General features: G+C 47.1%; 2 protein-coding genes across 5 annotated transcripts in view; both read right to left on the bottom strand.

Annotated features, from left to right (window-relative positions):
• Positions 1-216: 216 nt before the first annotated feature.
• Positions 217-13,404, bottom strand: ERI1 (exoribonuclease 1). Of its 2 annotated transcripts, XM_067297285.1 has the most exons (8): positions 13,285-13,404; positions 12,359-12,534; positions 9,743-9,953; positions 8,223-8,306; positions 7,394-7,503; positions 4,644-4,758; positions 1,728-2,726; positions 679-763 (listed from the first exon to the last, which is right to left on the bottom strand). In XM_067297285.1, exons 1-7 carry the CDS (start codon positions 13,366-13,368, stop codon positions 2,484-2,486), a joined length of 1,023 nt encoding a protein of 340 aa, XP_067153386.1. In that variant the 5' UTR covers positions 13,369-13,404; the 3' UTR covers positions 679-763; positions 1,728-2,483. The 2 variants fall into 2 exon arrangements, with proteins under 2 accessions (XP_067153387.1, XP_067153386.1); XM_067297286.1 differs by lacking the exon at positions 1,728-2,726 and having other exon boundaries at positions 217-763.
• A 1,792-nt stretch (positions 13,405-15,196) lies between these two features.
• MFHAS1 (multifunctional ROCO family signaling regulator 1) overlaps positions 15,197-21,017 on the bottom strand; it is a 30,898-nt gene continuing 25,077 nt past the window's right edge. Inside the window, exons 2-5 of one of the 3 annotated variants that reach the window (XM_067297282.1) lie at positions 20,368-20,494; positions 20,201-20,270; positions 18,791-19,216; positions 15,197-17,749 (exon numbers count right to left, since the gene is read on the bottom strand). In XM_067297282.1, coding sequence (XP_067153383.1) covers positions 20,240-20,270; positions 20,368-20,494 — 158 coding nt within the window. In that variant the 3' untranslated portion in view covers positions 15,197-17,749; positions 18,791-19,216; positions 20,201-20,239. The remainder of the gene's footprint in view (positions 17,750-18,790; positions 19,217-20,200; positions 20,271-20,367; positions 20,495-21,017) is intronic. The other 2 variants (XM_067297283.1, XM_067297284.1) reach the window with 2 other exon arrangements.

Below are 21,017 nucleotides of genomic sequence, written 5' to 3'. Positions count from 1 at the left end.
AGCGTTTTCCTCAAACACCTCCTTTGCCTTTGGTAGGAAAGCATTCAGGAAGATTTGTCCTTTACTACGGCCACGGCTATCATTCACGAGATTTAAGCCACCCAACCAGGGCTACGTTGCTAGTCCACCAGAGAAGACTGATCTTAGGCCATGCTGAGACCAAGACCCCTAAGACTGCTAAAGGCATCCCACGTTTTATTGAATTAATTCAGTAGCTTATGTTTTAAGATATCAACTTATTTTAATAAAAGTCTGCTTACATTTCAAGTGAAAACAAACACTGATAAAATTCACTTCATCTCAGAAAAATTAGTTTACGGTCCAACACTGGTTTCAACCTAGAGTAAATAATATCTGCAATGATTCTACTGATTTCCACGACTCACTGATAAAAAAACTACTCAAGCAGTAAAGAGAAAACAATTAATATTTAATCCTTATTTCAAAATAACTTTTGGAAGTTATTTAACAAAAATAAACAATTCTGTACTTAAAATAATGATGCAAAGTTACAACTGTCCTTCACTTGTGAAACCTACAGTATAATCTGTAACCAACTAGTTTTTCATTGAGCTGTGAGCCTGGCTGCAGACCTGTAAATAAAAGAATTATGACAAAGTCTACGGTAATGCCAGCATCCCAAGAGATCTGCTGAGCTAGACTCAATTTTATCATAAAAACCTTCACCGCAGCGACTCAGAGCCAAAAAAAGGAAGTTACCATGCTTCTGCAGATGATTCCAGAAGGGGGGACACTGTGGTTGCTACAGGGAAAAGCAAATATGTAATTAACAATTTGTACAAGACCTAGGTGGACAAATAAGTGATATTTTGGGACCAAGCATACCAGAGATTTTGATTTTACCCTTTTGAATACACATCAAATATTGCTACAGACAGAAAGGAAAATGACAAGAAGTTCAAAAAAAATGCTACAGGTAAAGTAAATATTTACTTTCAGGAAGGAAAAAAAAATAAAAATCAATGCCATTCTAAAGTAGTTGTTCAAGAGTATCCACAATGGTATCTGTGCTCGCGACTGTGGAAAGGACTCTGCTCTCTGCCTACATATGAAACAACTGAGAACTGACCAATACTTCTCTCTTGCATAAATTAAAAAACACAAAACACAACTTTCAGGTTTCCATTCATCCTATTTAAGTCAGAAGAGCGAGAGGAGCTGGAAGGAGTTTGATTAGCAAGGCAGGGAATGTTTTGAACAAACAAACAAAGCTTTATAATGAACTGGGTATTAACAGTTTGTTTCCTGAATAGAGGTGGCAGGAAGAAGGAATTAATTGCAACACAGGGATACCAAACTAACTCTTTTCCCACTAAAAGCAGTCAAGACACATTGTTCTGCTTTTCAGAACAAGTCATTCTAGTGCAAAGCTGATCACATTAACACTGTGTTTCACAACACAACCCACTGAGACAAACTAAATTAACACTTTGGCCTCATATGAATATTCATGTTATCTGTGGGTTAGTAGGAATGCAGATAGGGGAATAACTAGATGCAGCCTTCACTAATAAAACTATATTCATCTTCCCATACTAGATTTTCAGATGAAGGCATAGTTTTTTGATAGAACAGGTAGGGGAAGGCACCAAAAATAGTTGAACATGTCTAACCATAAACTAGAAACGTCTTGTTTTAGGTAATATCCACATAGCACATAATTTTGATCATCTGGTACATTTTGAATGTATGTTTACTTCGCTCACTTTTAAGTCCAGATGGCTGACAGTGTCTAAATAGCTGCTCCTCATTTGATTTAGCTTGCGTGTAGCAGGAATAGGAGGCATGATAACTGACACGAAGTCCCAAAGAACCTCCTCTTTTAAAATATAGGTAAAAAAATTACTACCATACTGCATGAAAGCCATTTTTTTATTCGACACACAGCTTTTATATTTGGTGTGGAAGCAGACAAGCATATTCCTTTAAAAAAAAATAATTAAAAGATTTGATGAACCACTCCCACTTCTTCCAGATTTCATAAAAAAGAAGTTATCAGCAGAAGCCTTATCAGGAAATGTCAGCCTGGACATTCTCCATTTCAGTTCTTCCAGTAATGACTTGTTCGTGTGCAATGAATAATCAGATGTTAGATGTCATTAGAGTAAAGCATAATGAACTAGTATTACCCATGGGCTGGGGTGGAACAGTAGTACACTGGCTTGGAGAATCTTTGCATTTGTTTAAACAACATGCTTTTAAAGCTTAACACTTGGTCTGGATTCCAAACATCAACCTTATTGTTAAAAAAAGATGAAAATGACTAAAAAAAAAGGAGTATAAAAAAATGCTGTAAGACAGGCTTCAAAAAGCTTCCACACTTCTCTTTATTTCAGAGACCTTAAGTAAAGGCGCTTCCAGATTCTGCACTGCAGACAGGTTCAGAGGTGGCTTTTCGAGAAGCTGTGAACAGTCTGTAGCAGGCACTCGACAGCAGGTCCAAACGCCGAGTCCCTGAACTCCTAGTTCCTATAGCGGGGCATCTGTGGAGCAGGGGCTCCCTCTAAGGGGGCTGAGGAGGAGACAGTCACGAGCTGCCCAGCATGCATTCTCTCATTCACCCGCAGCTCGCAGCCATCCTGCAGCATCCGCACAGCTATCCTCGCAATGTTTTTAGAGTCATCAAGTCCACTGTGAGGTCTCCCATCATAGTTCATTCCCAGCTTTTCAAGCATGATTGTCAGCTTGGTCTGGTTCCTAGGAACCTGATGGAGAAAGTGAACCACATTCCAGAATTAGCGCCTTTTTTTTTTTTTTTTAAACCAAGCTTTTTCCATCTAACACAATGCAATAGAAATGTATGCAGACTTTAAGTACCACATAAAACTTTCACGTTGCCTTTTGATAGTTCACTAACAATTACACTTCAAAACACCTTGGTGAGACAGACACTCATTTTTTTTCCAGAGAAGGCACAGTCAGCAAGATCTTGTCTAGACTCAGGATGATCTCAAGTGACTCTCACCGTTACCAGCACCAGTTCAAGATGTGCCAACACTGGCAACAGGGGAAACTGTGGCCTAGATAGGTTTCACAAGCCTTATAAAGGAGGAATTGCTACCAAAGCGGCATTGCAAAGGGAAAACAATTTTTAGAAATGCCAAGCGATTAAAAAGCACAAGCCTCCCGATTCTCACTGACATCAAGCTTCTGAATAGCTCCAACCACTGTGGGAGATTAGAAGCACTTACAGTAGCCCCTTGGATGACCAAAAGCATAGGGGGACATGGAAGTTTAACTGTCACCCACAGAAAGTGCTACACCAGCATAATCCCCAACTCCTCACTGGATTAACTACTAAACATGCATCTGGTCTCAGGAAAGGCCGAAGGAAAAGCAAAAGGATATCAGCCTTGTTTCCTTGGGGGTGACGGAGACACTACAAGTTCCACGATGCTGTACTGTACTACTAGATTTAATAGCTAGGCAGAACAGCGACAGCATAGCTGCCAAAATCTGGCAACATGCAACTTTAAAAGCAACACCCCCAGAGCTGTCAGGGGAGACATACCCACAAGCTGGGGGATTTCTTGTCCACCAGACAGTTGCAACGCATTCTTTGCCACAAGTTTTTATCTATTATTATTTAACAGCAGATTCGATAGGAGCACAGAACAGCTCAACAGAAGCCCTGAAGGACTGTAAATGCTACAAGTTTTTGCATTAAAAAAATTACATGAAGTTAAAAAAAAAAAAAAGATTCATTCTATTCATTCTAAGTTACAGTTTTCAAAGGCTTTGACAGAAGATACTCTCACTGCTAAACAGAGGAGGACAAAGTAGACACATCTGGTTTAAAGTTGACAGGACTATCAAGATTGTTTTGTGTTCTAACACGTGCTTGCAATGGGAAGGGTCATGCAGAGAAGGCATAACAGAGGGAGAAATGGGATAACCCTGTAATGTATCCAAGGAGAAAATAAAGCTCTTATTAAATGTCAATCCCCTTTTCCTAGTAGCTGCATTTAGTACAACACCACCCTTCAAGAGCTGATTGTGAGCCAAGCCCAAATCATATTCAAACAAATGCTACACCGACTTGGAATTCACTAGGATCTCCAGTAACCAGTTTTATGGCAACGTGACAGAGATAGAAAGCAGCAATAAGGTCCAGCACTGAATCTGGTGCTACCTTCGTCTGGACAATTTGATGCAACTGTAGATATGTCCTAATCTTTTCCCTTCCCCATTATTCTTTGTCAAAAAAGGAGATACCCGAGGTCAGTGCTGAGGATTAGTTCTTTGTAGTGTACTGCGTGAAAACAGAAAGCAATAACTGCAAGATCAATACAGAGACTTTTCAGCTGAACTAGCTTAAGACACACTTGATCTAAGAGCGCCAGTATGACATTTTTAAAGTTCTTCAAATAACAATGAACACATCCCCTGATTCTCAAATACAAGATTAAAATTAAAAAGCAGTAGTTCAATTACTCCAGTAGATAATACCATTTTCAAGTGCTAAAATGAGCTCCGAGAATGAAGCACATTTGGAAATTAGGCCACAGGCATCTAACTTATGTACTATAATTTAATACCACACAAGTAAAGATCATAGGCACGACAGGACATGTAAGACTTTTAAAACAATTTTTCCCACAAGAGAAACAATCTATACACACCTTATAGAAGTTCCCATACGATTTGCGAATATTGATCCACCTTTTCGCAAAAGTAGGATATTTGATACGGCTAATACGGCACTGGATATTCAAAAATTTACTCATATCCCAAGATCTTAAAAAGTCAAAGAGAAGAGAGAAAAGAAAAACATTAATAATGATTAATTCAGATGCCCTCCGGCCTACATATTGCACAGCTGTAGCACAAAGGGCTGAAGGAAAACAGCTTAGGCTAGGAAGCGCATTCTCTCAGTAGGCACGGTAAGGAATTTTTCAACATGAACTTGTTAATCAAAGGGAAAATAAATACCCATGTCAGCAAAATTTTCTCTAGGATGGTTTCGGGTCCAGAATGGCTGAAACAAAAAAATAGCATGCCAACTTCCCCACCTACCACATCTGCTCCAGGACAGCCAATACACAGCCCTCAGGGAAGCAGGAGACACTTTAATTTCCCTGATCACTCTGGTACACATGTATCTCTCTCTAACTTCAGGCACTGAAGCAAGACTGCACTTACTTTTAGGAGAACCAGACCACTAAGGAAAGAAGATGAGGCCATAATGCCATGTACTTCTAGCCTTTCTTTCTGAAGGGAGTCACCCAAACAAGTTTGTAAGTTTTAAGCTAAAATAAAGTCTTTTTCTCTCTTGCAGCTGTCTGCACAATCTCTCTTTTATGATAGGGAAAACTCATTACACCTATTTTGCTTGAGTAATATCACTGAGGGTTTACCCTGGAGGGGTATTCAAGACACATTCTCCTAAGCCAAGTAATATAACCAGTCTTGTAGCAGTTTTGCTTTAGCACTATTGCTTCCAAAGACAGAAACCTAACCATAGGTAACAAGTTAGCTAAATAGGAGTATTTATCAGAATTTCCCAAATTAAAATCAAGCAATACTACCTTTAATTAACTCCTCAGCTTTAAAGTGTACCTGCTCTAAACTGTAAACCTCAAATCTAGTGTTAACAGCTCTTAAACAGCTTCACTGTTCACACTGGGCACAATCACATTTCAGTGAAACCATTTCTTCACCAGAGAAGGTCTATGATTTGCAGTTGTCCCAGCCTTTAGGAATTTTGAGAAAAAGGTCTTACACGAAAAGAATTTTCCCACCCATTAAGTCAAGTAAGTTAAAAAAAGAAAACAACAAAAAAAGCTTTTGTTATGCATCAATTCATGTCCTACAACACATGATTTTTCAAGCCACTCACATCATAGACTGCAATATTTATCTGTGCTTTACTTGAGAGAAGTGTTAGGAAGTCATAGTTTGAGTTGCCTGTAACTACGAATGTTGTTGCATGAGGTATTACAGATGAATCTCCTTGGAAAGTTAACATCTCTTCTGTAACTCTTAGGTTTGGAAGGGACCGTTCTCATAGGAAAAAGTCCATGCTCTTTTTCAAATATATAGAAAAACATCTTCAGCACCCTTAAGTAGGCAATGATTACCTGCATTGTGGAGTACAAGTCAGATATTGTTTTCTAACAGCGCAGTCTCCAAGAATGACCTACAGGTAGCCTGGGTAAGGGACTACTATTAATGCAATCAACACTAAAAAGAGTTCATGCCTTAAAAAAGCATGAACATGTTCAAAGACAAGTTCTCTTTATACAGAAAACTCAGGGGAAAAATCTTACTCTTCTTGAGCTCCTGTAAGATCTATCTTGCTCATCTCATGAACCCTGGTTTTGTTCCAGAGTCCATCTCCCGCTAGTTCAGCACAGTCGTAACAGAGTTACACAGGGCTGCCTTGTTACTCCAGCACACCAGAAGACATACTCCAAAAAAACACGTGTATGTATGTGAAAATGTGTTCCCAGGCATCATTCAGCTCAACACTCTGAAGCCTAACTGGGATCAGGTAAAGGCTAATGTTGAAAACGCCCTGTGCTACTTAAATTCTCTCATTCCAAGAGTAGGAGAAAAGCACATGTTAACAGAATAATAATGTTTCACAGCTAAAAAGCAAGCACCAAGCAGAGAAAATTCCTTGGCCAGTGCTACACAAGAGAAGATCAGGCTCAGATGGTATCTTTTGGCTTCAAAATATACAACTACAATCTAACAACGCTAAGGTTTTAAGAACAATGTCACCACAGATCTATCTAGATCTCAAGATCTGTGTACTCTGCGCTCATTAGGGGACTTGATTTTCCCCTCGACCCCGTGAGAGCACCAGTACAGGTGGGAGTTCAAGGGTCATTAGTCAGCCCCTTATCCACAAAGCTTGCCTGAACTGACGCCTGTCAGAGCTGCAGTCTTCTGAGCCAAAACAGAGACATTTCTCCTCATTCAATATGAGGCATTATCCGTTACTGCTTTCTGATGAAACATGCAGGACGTATTAAAAGCGAGACTGATGCACACCACATACCCACCACACCATCACCGAAACCACAGATTCCGGAAAGCACAAGAGTTGCTCAGAACTGAAACTGCACAGCGCTATTTTCACATGCTATATGAAAACTAGCACAACAGGATAAAACCAGCCTACTCAGCATCATTTACTTGCACACAAACAAGCATGGAAAGCCGGAAAAGAAACAGTGCCATCTAATGGATTCAAGCTTCGTTTCCAACTCACCTAGTTTAGTTTTCCTAACTTATCTGAAAGCTAAAAACATACCATAAAAATGGTAAAAGGGCCATGTCATGATCCAGTTTTAGCAATATTGTTACCAAAGTTAAACATTGTTTTGCAGTTTTAGAGTATGCTGAAGGTTTCGTAAGGACATACCCGTCTGTCAGCATGGAATAGCTATACTTTGTTCCCAGTTCTCGCTGTCTCATCCACTCTATGACGTTCTGCAGAACTTGAGGAAATGTATCAGCTTTATCAACAATGTCCTAAGAGGGAAGAAAAAAGAAAAGTGAGAAACATTTTTCAGAGAAAAAAAAAAAAAAAAAGAACAGCATGCAGTGTAAGAATTATGCTGCTACGTAGGTACTCACTAAGTTATTCAACTAAGAAGGTTTCACAAAACTCTTTTGAAACATGTTACTCATTAAAATAAGCAGATAAGGAGTCAGATTTTTCTAAACAAAACCACCACAGAAACACCATCAAAACAGCCTAACCACACACGACTTCTAGAAAGCTAACAAATTAGTCAGCTGTTGAACTTGGCTTAAAAATCTTTGAGCCTGTTTCCCAGGTCCCTGCTCAAGTCACTTGATCACAAACCATAGCCACCGTAACACTCTCTAAACACTTTAAAAAAAATTGCATATATTATATATATATATATATATATATATACACGCATATACACATAGAAGCAGAGGAACAGACGCAATTCAAAAGCTGTACTCCTGTGCTAGCTATTAAGTTTTCTAAACACGGACTACAAAGTGAATGCTTTCCCCTACAGCTCCTGAAAATGCCTTGAAAGACCAACCTAGTGAAATCAATTCTGGGGTAACAGTTGGGAGAGGGGAAAAAAAGGACAATTAAGAGAGCAAGTCCTACAGAAAAAAATGGCGCGCAAGTCTGAAAACATCAACACCACATCTCTCTTTTTTTTTAATTATTTATTTGTTTCTGAAGACACAAAAGCACAAATTACCTGAGTGATTCCTGTCAGACTGATGCAGAATGCTGAAAGCTTGGGATTAATCTCTGGCTTCACATATTGCTGAAAGGTATCTTCCTGTAACAAGAGAGTCAAATGTTTTGCAGCAGCGCACCGTGTAGGCCGCAAGGCAACTTTTTTGGCCTGCCCACAGCTGAGAGGCAATATGTGATACTTGCCCTGCTGGAGGCAAGAAAGGTCGGTGTACCTCCCCAGTCAATATAAGTATCCTGGTTGGCCACTATGAGATTCCCAAGGGGATGGCTGGCTGGCTTTCCAACCCACACATGTCCTTCCTCTCAGCCAGCAGGCACTAAAGAGCAGGGATGCGGATGTAAGAGGGCAAAAGGACAGACTGCAACCCAGGGGAGGATTTGGGAAGAGCAGAGCATGATTAAAAGAAAAAGCCACGAGCAAAGCCTGAGGTTTGTTAGGTGGCACCTCTAAAGGCACACCTGTAATTCAAGGCAGGCAACCAGCTGCACTGCTCGGAGGCTGTCTGAAAGTCACACACCTCTTTGTGCAAGCCAGCCGGAGATAAGCACAATGATCTCACTTTGGGAAACTCAGCAGTAAAAAAAAAAAGGGAAGACTAAATGCAAGTTCCATGGACAAAGAAAAGCCCCAAACTGCTGCTGCTATACAAAACCTTTTTGATAGAGAAAAACCAAGCAGCTTCCGACTCTGTGGGTAATAAAACAGCCTTGGTGACCTGCACATTCCTGTATCTGCTGTCAGAGGCATAGATGCAGCTATGCTCTGCTGTTACATCACAACAATTACTGGAAATCCTCCTCCTCCTAAAACTTCCTGATAAATGCAGCATTAGTCAGAAGAATGTGCAGCTCCTCCATTTCATTGAGTCACTCAGTTTCAGTTAGACAATAAAATGTTTTTTCCTAAGAGAAAGGCCTGTGAAGCACTGGAATAGAGTGCTTATCAGGCTGCAAAATCTCTACAGGCTACTTTCAAAACCAGGCAAGACAAACGGCTGTCAATCCACTGCAGGCAGATTCTGGGGGTAGCCTAGCCCACACACAAGCAGAGCTTACTCAGCAACAGTTTGCAGAACTCTGCATTAGTCTCTTCCAGACTGAGTCAAACAGATGACCACAGAATTTGCTAATTCTTGGTTATGATGAATCCCCCGAGTCCTAGAAAGGCAGCTTAATTTGCTTTGTGGATCTTAAACGAGGGGGAGGAGGAGGAGGGGAAAAAAAAAAAGAGGGAGACTGAGAAACTGAAAGTTCTGTCCTATTGGTAGAGGGACTCAATAGTATTCAGGTACAGAAATAAAAACACATTTTAAAGGAGCATGATCTACTCTAGCTGCTTAGTATTTTTAAGAACAGAAAGAAAGTTTTGTTTGTATTTAATAGGCACAGAGCATAGGCCTTTAAGAATAAACGGCTGTTTTTAATGAAGTTCAGCATCTACTTAAAAGCTAACCTAGACTTTCCGAAGCAAAGAAGCTGCAAAAAACAGCATACTGACACAATAATTAGATCACTTACTATTTCCAGGGTATGTGTGTTCAATAAGACAACAGGAAACTCAATTATTTCATGTATAAACTCAGGCGGGTTTCCTTCTTCACATGTTGCTTCAAAGTCAACAACACAGATGTAGTCGTAGTAGCTGTCTCCATCAGTAGGTTCCTTCTGCATCAGCTTCTGTTTCTTATAATAGTTCTTCAGTCTCTTTTTCAGTACATCTTTCACTCCTCTAAACAGATGAGGAAAGTATCAAAGATTGCACTCTCATTTAATCACATCAATTATTTCACCACTGTAGAACTGAAGCTCTAACACTCAAAAGCTCATCATTTCTAACCTGATTTTGAACAGCAGCACTTATGAAGTCTGAATTCAACTTCACCATACAGTTCACACTCCATTATAATACAGAGGCTGGGATACCCCAGGCAACTAAAACACCTGGATAACATGGTATTTTGGGACAGGCTGAGAGGCAGGGTACAGAGACATCCCAATGGTTCTGCGGAGAATCACCTCCAGCCTAGCAGGCCTCCCTAGCCCAAGCCTTTTGCTGCAAAGAAGTGGTAAATGGCTTCTAGATGACCCTTGGGCCTGGAAGCAGTACAGCTTCATCCATGTTTCCCTGTGCACCCTGCCTGAACTGACACCTGAGGTATTTCTGCACCAGTGGCACAACTAATTCAGAATCCAGCTAAAATACCCACAGATAAATTGAGCTCGACTACCTCGACGAAAATGAAGGACTCTAGATTTTGGCTGTCAGAAAAACTGCCTGGTCAAGATCCTGCTTTCCAGGGACTCTGTGACCAAGACGTGAATTCACTGTGGCAACAGACTAAAATTATCTGCTGCATAGTTTTAATACAGTCATTATAAGACACAAGCACAGATGCCAGAACCGCTGCATACCAAACCAGAGCTCAATAAACAAGGATAATTTACTCTTGAAAGAAAGTAACCGTTGAAGTCAAGCATTGGAAATGAAATCATGCAAATAGTAAAGAGCTTCTTGTAGAAAGCTATATTATCAGAATTTTACAGAAGAGTAGTCCACTGATCCACAAGGAAAAATTGGAATTGCAGACTACTAAACCTGCTTTCGAGAACATCAGCCTCTTCTGCAAATGCAGGTAACTTTTTTTCTTTTTTTCCCTGGTTTATTGATCTAGTTCAATTCAATGACTAGTTCATTCAAAGCTGACATACAATGGGAGCTGACAGAGGAGAAAATTACTTTTTTCCTCATCTAACCTATAAAAGAAAAGAAGGTGAAAGAGGAGATGATCAGCTACCTAAAAAAAACTCAGAGAATACAGTATGCAGGAATCTACTCAATTCATTACATTAGAGGTGATGCTGCACTTGTTTACATGCCAGAGACATTCTGACCAATTTAATGGAATATATTCATAAAACAAGAAAAGTAAGTAACTACACTAAAAAGAGAAGTTTTAAACTTTCTACATTTACAATTGAATAAAAACCACAAACAGAAAATTTATAACCTAGGAAATCACAAATACATCATCTGCATTATTTGCTATTTGATTTCTTCTTGTTAATTTTAAATCACATTAAGTACTGAATAGCCATACAAATCCAACCTGTTTCTCTGTAAATTTTATCATGTAATGACATTTTTTTTTCTTGAGAGACCATTCAAATTCATTTAAATGAAGAAGGCATATAAAAGCCATGCAGCTAAAACAATCCAGATGGAAGGGATGAGGGCAGGAGGTTGCACTCCCCTTACCCCTGCCTTTTTTTTTTTTTTTAATGCATCTCAGTTCCTTTCATGTTTTTCTCTGGAAGTACTCTCTTAGTTTTCTTTTCTAGAAAGCTGGACTTCTCCTTTCAGCCTCAGTCCATCTCATCTTTCACACTTCCTCTTCCTCTAGAGCAGTAGCTTCTAACTGCCAACCCCCCCCCCACTACATCTTTATTACTGTCGCTAATAGAAATTACACCCTGTGTTTTTCCCAGCTGACTTGCTTCTCAACATTTCAAATTTCTCTGGCCACAGCAGCATCAAAGGGTCTTGCAGGTAATCTCCTATGGAGGAGGAACCACTCTCTATTCACTTAGCCCTTTCTTCCTTCTCCTCAAGGAGCACAAATCCAGTTTATGATACACTCTCCAACTCATCTGCTCAGATTAGCAAATTCTCCATCTAAAGCTACCTGTTCTCTGCCTTCATGAACTCCCAGCCCTATCACAACAGGGGTTCTAGCCAATATCAGGGCTGTACTGGGTACAGTAAATAAAAATAAGTATGCTTTGAATTGAGTTTCTGTACCTTGAAGGTCTGCAATACCATCTGAGAACCCTTGCAGTTCTTCCTAACCTATCCTCCCTCTTGTACAAAAAATGTGTTGACAAGCTACCCAGTTACATATTCTTTTGTTTGTTGTGTTACTACTTGAGACAACACACATTTCTGGAAACACATTAAGCAGTAATATGCGCACTAGTCCTACAACAACAGCTGCATCAAGATTGCACATAAAACAGCAGGAGCTTGGTGGCTTGTTTTCTTTCCTCTTAGTGTTTTTTATTAACCTTAAAATAATTATCCCTTACTGCTACACTGCTCTCAAAGATTAAGCTGAAAGGTTTACAACTCAGCCTTACCTGGTTTCAAGCTTGAACTCTGCAAGCTTACTTCTGAGCTCATCTCTGGTCATTCTATTGATATAACCATTGGTGATTGCAATTTCTTTGTAAACTGGATCGCTGAAGTCACTCGAACTGGAAGTTAAGCTCTTCCCATTAGCTTCCTGATCGTTGTTTCTACAATGCTGCTTTCCCTAGAGGAAAGAAAAGTCTGTAGGCCACTCAGGAAGGTCAAAACAGAAGCTAGATCATTAAAATTTACACGTGGTTTTACCACCAAAATGCAACAAAGCATCGCACCATTTCACCGACGAACAAAACGAGGGAGCTACCTTAAAGACAGACAGGGAAACCAACACAGGAACCTGCTTTGAAAAAACCACTCTCCTGTGGGTTTTGTGAAAGCGTAAAGAAGGCAGGCAGGCAAACGCGAGAGCCTGAGGTCACGACTAACAGTAAACACCAGCGAGAAAGCCAGAATAAGCGTGCTAAATTCAACGGAAAGAGCCAGGCCTCTCTGCGCGGGCTACCACAACCGCAACGGGCACGGGAGACTTCTCCCGGCACCTGAATTAACCACAGCCTGTGCTAACTGATGAAGTCACACGGACAGACGCGCTTTAGGGGCGTATAAATAAGGAAAACCGCGCCGCTGCGGGGGAGAAGCTGAAGGCGCACGGCGCCTCAGTTTGAACCCGGGCGGCCGTTACGGGGGGAGGGGGGAGGAGGAGGCTCTGCGCACGCGCGGGGCGGCGCGGCGGGGGGGGATGCGCGGAGGAGAGCGCGCCGCGCATGCGCGACGAGGCCGGCGCCGCCCGCTCCCCCCTCCCCCTCACGGGGCGGTTGTGGCGGTTATGGCGCTTGAGGCGCCTCTCCCCCCCACCCGCCCCGTCCCGCCACCGCCCCGCTTTGCGCGCGCGCCCCGCAGCCCTAACGGCCCTCACCGGGAGGCAGGCGGCGGCGGGCGGCGGCGGCGGCAGCGCCTCGTTGAGGGCGGCCCGCGGGCGGTTCTCCTTGTGCTCCTCCATGGCGGCGGCGGGAAGGGCGCCCCGGCGGGCGGCGGGGAGGCGGGGAGAGGGCAGCGCGCGCCCCGCCCCCTCAGCGGGCCGCGCCGGGGCGGGGCGGGGCGCCCGGCCGCGCCGAGAAGGGGCGCGAACGTCTTGGGGGGTTTTGGGCAGAAGCGGCCAAACCGGTGGGGTGGGCGATGATTGACAGGCAGCGGAAAAAAGCGGCTCCGCTCTCAGCCCCGAACAGGCCCGTTTGTGCCAAATCTCCCGATGACATCCCCAAGTCACTTGCTAAGGACGCTCCCGAAAGCTCTGGCTCCTGGGTTCGGGAAAGGAGACGCGGCTGGGGAAACCCAGCAGCCCCGCTGCAAACAAGCGCTCGCTAGGCTTCTCCCGGGAGATCGGGGCTCGATCCCACAGGATCCCCAGTGCTCCGAAGCCCAGCGCCTATCAGGACCAAAATCCCAGGCCCTGAGAGTTTGTGGCTGGGTCCAGGGGTCTCATGGCCAGCAACTAAATGCCAGTTACTACAGTCACCGCTCTCTGGGGTTTCTCCAGCAACTGACGTGCCAGATACGGGAGGGGAGGCCCCGATCACCGCATTATTAGCATTCTGGTATTGATTATCGCTCTTTCCCTTTGTGCCTCACCAATGACACAAATGCTCCTCCCCTGGTACACAAATTTCCTACATTTAACAGTGGAGAACATGAGAAGAGGAGGGTGAACAGGTGATGTTATGCAGTTGCTGTTTTAGGAGATAGGGACAGATTGGGAAAGAAGACCAGGTAGATCTTTGTGACCAACATCTGAAGAGCGGGTAGGTTCTTTAGGTCCTCCTCGCAGAAGGTGGATGGCAGCAAGGTGGCCCCATGTCTATCCCCTAGCCCTGCCAGAAAACACACCTGGGATTCGAATGCACAAGGAAACCCAACCAGGGCAGCAGCCAGGCCTCAGGCAGATGGAGCCTGAAGTCGACCAGACCCCAGTGCAAAGGGCCACCCTGTAAGAGCCACCGACTCCTGGCAGGTTCACAAGGCCTGTCCAAACACTAGTTGTCACCAACCAAGGGGAACCCCAAAGACATAAGGAGGGCTTGTTCACCGGTGTCTGTTGTCCTCTGTGATCCTGGCCAGACCTCCCGGGAACACACATTTTGGTGCTTACAGGAGCGTGGGTTTGAGCAATTGAAACCTGGGAGAGAATGAGGAAAGGGGAGTAAAATCCACCTACCCAGCTACAGAACCAAGGAAAACCACCCAGACAGAAAGCCCACACAAGAGGCTTCTCTGCATTAGCCACCAGCACAGAGAACAGCATCATGTTCCAGGAGCATCAGCCAGGCCCCGTCTCCAGGCAAGACAGGGCACGTTCACCGAGGAAGCCAAAAATTGTTTCCAAATGCCATTTACAGAGCCCAACCTACTGCCAGGAGCCTGCAGGAGGGAGAGCAAACACTCCTGTTGTTCATGAAGCAAGGCTGATGGCCAGGCCCGGCATCAGAGCAATGGGAGCAGGAACGCACCAGGCCCCAGCCCCAGAACGAGAGGGGCAGCGACTCCCCTTGCAGCAGCACTGGGAGAGCTTCAACCCGAGCCCGGGAGGTTTAGCTGAGCCCCGGCTGCACAGGGAGGATCCTGGATAACCAGCTGGGCACATGGGACACGCTGGGCGCACAGGCGCAGACCGCAGCATGGGGATCGCACGCTTCCCCGTACGCAGCCGTGCCACGGCCCTGCGGGGCCCGGTGCCTGCAAGCCCCTTTCTGCGCCACAGCCCAGGGCAGAGGCACCGTCACGCTCAAAAATAAATAAATAAATAACAAATAATAAATAAATAAAATGAAAGCTACAGTCAGTCCCGGGCCCTTCCAAAGGCAGGGCCAGGGCCCAAGGGGGCACCAGAGCAGGCAAAACGAATCGAGCAGCCAGGCCTCTCCTTGAGATCACTTTTATTTTCAGTTGTTTTGGCAAGAATGTGTGGGTGTACGTGGCGCGTGTATGCCTGGGCGTGCGGGTGCGCGCGTGCAGAGTCCTGCCCGGCTACGTCGATTATACGAATACCTGCGGTTACAGTCCGTGAGCTGAGCCGAGAAGCGTGCGATGAGCGCTACGCGCTGAGGCCCACCTGCTCGCCTCCCCGCTGCGCTAAGGGGCAGCTCCTCTTGTGCTTGCCGGAGCGCAGGGTCTCCCTCCGGCCACCCCGCCGCTCCACGGATGCCGGCCCGGGATCCCGTTCCGGTGGGCACGGGGCAGCTGAGCTCTGGCGTCCGGCTCCGCGGGAGAGACCTGGAGGGTTTCCACCTCGCTTAGCGAGCTCCTAAATACCATTTCTCGCAGTTCCCTTTAACACAACTGCATCTGCTGCCTTGCAGTGAGGGGCCCCTACTGCTCTGGCAAACTTTAACCGGCTCGAAGGAAGGAAGGGGAAGGGAACAGGGGGCCGATACAAGCTCTCTGGTGCTACAGCACAGCTGAGCACATCTCGGATTCCTGGGAAAGCAGCACCCAAACGCACTACTGAGTTTTCCACAGCCACCATGAGACCATACCGGTGGGATGCTGGAAGGGAGATGACCTCTGCTTCTGAGGCCCACAGTCTCCTCTTGCTGATTTTAGAGACTGCAAGGCAGGTTTAATCCCGTTCCAGTTTCTATTTCTGTTTAACTTGAAAGCCGAATCCCCCAAGCTCAGAGCAGAGGCAGAATGTGGAAGAAACAGTGTCACCCTGGAAGGAGACTAATAAGACCAGTCCTGGCCTCGTAGCATGTTGGAGCCAAGCTTATTTCTACAACTCTCTGGCCTTTAGCACAGTTGAAGCAGAGGTGTCCCATCACAGAGGGCCCTCTGCAATTGCCAGAGGTCTCCGAGATCTCCAAGTCTTAAGACAGGCTGGATATGCAGGATCACCCTTCAGGCTCTTGCTCTACTTCAGATTTGTGCGTTACTCCAGGACACTCAACTCCTCGTGCGTTGCACAGACCCAGCAGTAGGCAAAGCTGCCGTCCTGGGAGTTTCACTTGGATGGACGCAGGTTTCAATCCCAGGTTCTGCTTCAGAGCACAACATGAGGTGCTGCAGGATGCGCTGCGGGTGCTGAAAAGCCCTGCAGGGCAAAGCAGCTTGCTGGCTCCGCTCTCAAACTCGCCTCCACCAGTTTCGGCAGGAAATAAACCGGCCGGCAAGCGAGAGGGTCTGCAAACCGATAAGCAAAATCCAGCGCAGTTCTCTTAAGCAGAGGAAGCATCTACTGCCAGGAGATTTTCCCCCTATTTAAAAGGAGTTAAATTCACTGCCAGCTCCAGAGGGAGACGAGCGATGTCCCAGTCCTTCCTGCCCTCTTCATAACGTACTTGCAGTAAAGGCTGCAGGGTGCTCCACAGAGGCCCTGGTGGCGTCCAACAGTTCAGCAGGTCTCCAAAGAGGGACAAGCACAGGAGGAGTGTGAATGCAGTGCTCTGGATTCAGGCATCTCTGCTCTTAGGCCACTGCCTTCAAGTCCTCTTTCCTTGTGGCTTGACTCGTGAATAATGACAGATCCTCAAAACAAACAAACAAACAAAAAACACACTAACCCCAAACCCCGCATAGGGCTCCTATCCCTGGAGCTCAAGTGCTTTGGCATCGGACTCCAAAGCCAAATCAGCAGTCTTTTCCAGCTAGCCCTACCGTGCACTGCCTCAAATTCCCTATATACCAGTTTTGTTGCACTCGGGTTTTGTCTTTTGGGGGTTGGGCAGGATAAATAGCCAGCGACTGTAACACCATGGAGAGATAAGAGCGCCTTGGGAGCTGCTAAGCGAGGTCCGAGAGGCAGGAGCTCAGCAAGGGGGATGCTCTGTGTGGAGGACTCCGAGATGCATCCTTAAAAGGGAGCGACAGCAAAACCCAAAGACCCAGCAGCCACTCGGCATGGCTCTCCTGCACATCTCCCGCCTGGCAGTTGCAAATGGGAGACGTTTTTGGACTGCATAGAAAATTAAATGGCTTTTGCATATTTAAAAAAAAAAAAACAACAACAGATGAAAACGCAGTTACACTAGTTACTGAACAGTGGGCGGATAAGCGATCCCCGTTTCATATTAAATAGACCCAAAGACACGACTGAGCTCCATACGGCCACGCTCCCGGCGTAACGGCTTCATTCAGCGCGCACGGAGAACCAAACGCCTGCGGAGCCCAGGAAACGCCGTGCTCCTGCCAAGGCGGTGCGCTCCGAGAGGAGGGCTGCGGTCCCAAGGAGCAGGCGGCGAGGTGCCCGCTCTGTCCTCTCGCTCCTTCCGCGCTCACGTATCTCGGACCAGGTGGGCGCACCGGCAAACAGGCCTCTGGCTGGAAAAGGATGCCAGTTTGTGGTTTCTTTACTCCACGCAACGTCACAGCGACAAATCACTAGTTTCTTCCTGTGGGGATGGAAAGAGAGGTGAGTAGGAGTGGAGAGAGGAGGAGGAGGAGGAGGCCTCCAGACTTGAGGCACGACAGCAGGGAACGCTCCAGCATAAGCTCTAACTCTATCGGGGCTCTCCACGACTCCCAGGCAGCAAGACTCGAGACAAGAGGAGCTGCCTAGCACCGCTTCCCTGTTCGGAAGTATCTCGCCTCCCTCCAGGGTGGCTCCGTCGCAGCCCCAGGGACTAAGAGCTGCACATTAAGCAAGCGTTTTTAAGTCCCTCATCTCTCGGACCTCCAGGGTCCGACGCAGGGATCCTGGCTCTGGAAACGCCTGCATACAGCAGAAGCGGCTCTGCTCACAGAGATCGGGGGAACTTTGCCCCATCTTTCCCTATCTGGGAAGTGTCCTGGCTCCCCAGCCTCATCCAGGGCTTTCCCCCCGCCAAACGCAGGCCCGCGCTGCCCTTCCTAAAGCAGCGTGTCTGCTCCTCCAGCCGGGGCCCCGCTCCCTCGGCACCAGCCTGCAGAGGGTGCTGGACACACGGAGACACCTCCAGCGAAGCTCTCCCCGCTCCCGTTTCAGCCAGCACCCCGTGGCACCCCAACAGCACGGGGCCGATTTACACTGAACCCGAGGTTCGCATGGAGCAGAGCACGTGCAGTCCAACCACCGGGGCTCAGCCGCAGGGCACGAGCTGCCAGCGACGTCTTAGAAGCCCTCAAGCAGGGCAGAAGCCAGCACCGTGGTGCCGGCGCTCAGGCTGGGGCTGCTGGGGGCTAGGGACAAGCAAGAAACGGCAGGTACCCGCTGTCTGCCCTCCTTCCGTCCCTGCCCCATCACGGCACCTCCGGGCGCGTGAGCCTCCTGGGAACGCACGCGGCGGGATATACTTCCCGGCCCGCTTCTCATCCCACTTCCCAGGCCACCACCTAAGGGTGCCGTGCGGGATGCAGCCAGCCGTTTTGCAGCGGAGCCGTTTTAAAGGCTTCATGGCACCAAACCACCCCCCCCCCCGCCCCCTTCCACAGCCTTGGCCAACTGCCGCACTCACTTGTCCAGGAACAAATCCAGGGAATGCCGCTACAGCTCATTTCAAGAGACTTTCCTCCAAGCAGGTCCGAATGAAATGGTACCAAGAACACTTTTATATTCATCGTGAGATCCAAATGGGTTTTTAACATGCGATCAGTGGGTCCACAGAATCCTCTATCCCCAGTGCTTCCCCTCCGGCCAGCGGCCCCGCCATCCGGAGCAGCCGTTTCGCTTTGTGCCTCGTCATCCCCAGCCTCCAGGCGACTGCGTCCGCTCCAGCCCCAAGGCCCCCCCTGGGAGCCGTCCCCTGCGGCGATTCAGAGTCCAGAGTCCCGTTGATCCCTGTCAGCATGCAGCTCTGCAACCAGAGAAGATAGGAGCGCTGTAGAGCATCAGCCACATTCCGCCCGGTGGAAAACCTTCGGCACCAGCACTGCCAATTTATCTGGAAGGGGAAAGGACAGAGAAACAGTGATGTAGCACGAGCAGCAGGGTTTTTATAGGGCTTCTTTTGACTGCTAAATAGGGAGGGCGAGGTCCTTAAACCAAAGTAGTCCTTTTCTAGAATGCAGGTTTCCTGCCAGCACAGAACAAGCTTATTTTGGGGCAGGAGGGGACTGAACAGAGAGGACAGTATCCAAAGCTACTCTCGGACACCAAAGCGAAGTCACACACATCTGGGTGCCGCACAGCGCCAGCCACCAGCAAGACACCGGGCTCGCTCCTCCAAGCTCCCTGCCAAGCCCCCTTGCACCACTCCAAGGAGAGCGGGCCGTGTCCAGGACACCGCTCCCGTTCTGCAGGGAACGCCGTGCATCAGCGAGCTGAGGCGCTGCTCGTTTTTGAGAGCCCTGTTCCACGTTGGTTCCCACCACAACATGGATCTGTTCTCTGAGCACAGACTCGCTCTGTGGAGGAAAGGACACAGCGGCTACTGATATGTAGCTGCCGTCCAGGGGGACCTCACCAGGCTGGAGGATAGGGCCAACAGCAAACACTGTGAAGTTTAACAAGGACAAGCACACAGCCCCGTACCTGGAACACAACAACCCCATGCACTGCAGGCTGAGGGCCAGCTGGCTTGTGGTCTGATGGACAACACATTGCATACGAGCCAGCAGTGCATCTTCATGGCAATGAAAGCCAAGTTGTACTACAGGAAACTCCCACGGGATAGAAGGAAAAAAAAATTCTGCCCTAGGAGAACAGTGCAAGTCTAAGACGGCCCAGAGAGATGGTGGTACCCTTGGGGATCATCAGCCCTCACCGGGATGAGGTCCCAAGCAACCTGACCCAGCTGTGAGGGTGGCCTTCAGAGGCCCCTTGCTACCTAAACCTGTCCGTGCCTGTATTATCTCCCGATCTCCCCTGCCTGCTAAGCATCCGCCCCAGCGCAGCTCAGGCAACGGCTCGTCCCACTCCACCGTACCTCTCATCCTTCGAGCGGGCCGTCTACATCCGCAAATAATTAGAACTGTCCCCAGGCCGCGTGGCTGCTGCTTTTCAAAAAAAAAAAAACCGCTTAGCGAGGGCTTGTTTTACGTAGGCTGTCCGGTGCGTACTGACAGGGGGTGGGGGTCTGCTTTCGGAGCTCACTTGGAACACGGGCTGACGACAGTGGGAGTGGGGGGGTAAACCAAGGCCACGTTAACTCGCTCGCTGCCGTTCTTGGGACAGATGATCTCCGTCAGTCCCTCCGGTCTTGGCTGACTCAGCAGTTCTCCTGGGAATAAGAGGAAACAGAATGAAAATGCTCAAGCGCCAGGAAGGCAGTTTTTGCCGGACGCATCCTTTCAGCGTGCCTTCTCCCCCCCGCCAAGCAAACACCCGTGGCCGATGCAAGCGAGCAGCTTAAGAGGGCTCGCTGGTCCTGCAACCCGAGCAGGTCTCATCCGCGTAACCATGGCGAACGTCCTGGTGATTTCAGCTTGGAGACACGCTGCTCCAAACAAAAGCAACATCTGCCATCCTTTCCATCTCTGCTTTGTATCACTGCAGACGGACTTGAGAGCTCCTCAGGGACGCGCTGCGATTCACAGCGTCTGGGACTGAGCCTAATGAGATGGAGGCTTTAGGAGTAGGTGTTTTAATTAGGATATGGGGGCAGATGGGATCCAGAAATTTACCTTCAAGCTCCATGAAAGGGAAGAAGTTGATCCACAATATCAGCAGAATAACTGGTAGACAGATAGAGAAAGCTGTATATACACAAGCTTCGTTATCCACATCTGTGTGCTATGGCCATC

The sequence above is a fragment of the Apteryx mantelli genome, chromosome 5, assembly GCF_036417845.1.
Source record: "Apteryx mantelli isolate bAptMan1 chromosome 5, bAptMan1.hap1, whole genome shotgun sequence".
Lineage (NCBI taxonomy): Eukaryota > Metazoa > Chordata > Aves > Apterygiformes > Apterygidae > Apteryx > Apteryx mantelli.
This window is presented reverse-complemented; position numbering and strand designations above follow the sequence as displayed.

What these genes read in the sequence shown, in the direction of transcription:
- ERI1 (XM_067297285.1), bottom strand. Translation starts at nt 13,368, where the DNA reads ATGGAGGAGCACAAGGAGAACCGCCCGCGGGCCGCCCTCAACGAGGCG. An exon ending in ACACACATACCCTGGAAATA is followed by an intron (nt 8,307 to 9,742) that starts GTAAGTGATCTA and finishes CTCTTGTTACAG; the next exon opens with GAAGATACCTTTCAGCAATA. An exon ending in CGTATGGGAACTTCTATAAG is followed by an intron (nt 2,727 to 4,643) that starts GTGTGTATAGAT and finishes TTTCTCCATCAG; the next exon opens with GTTCCTAGGAACCAGACCAA.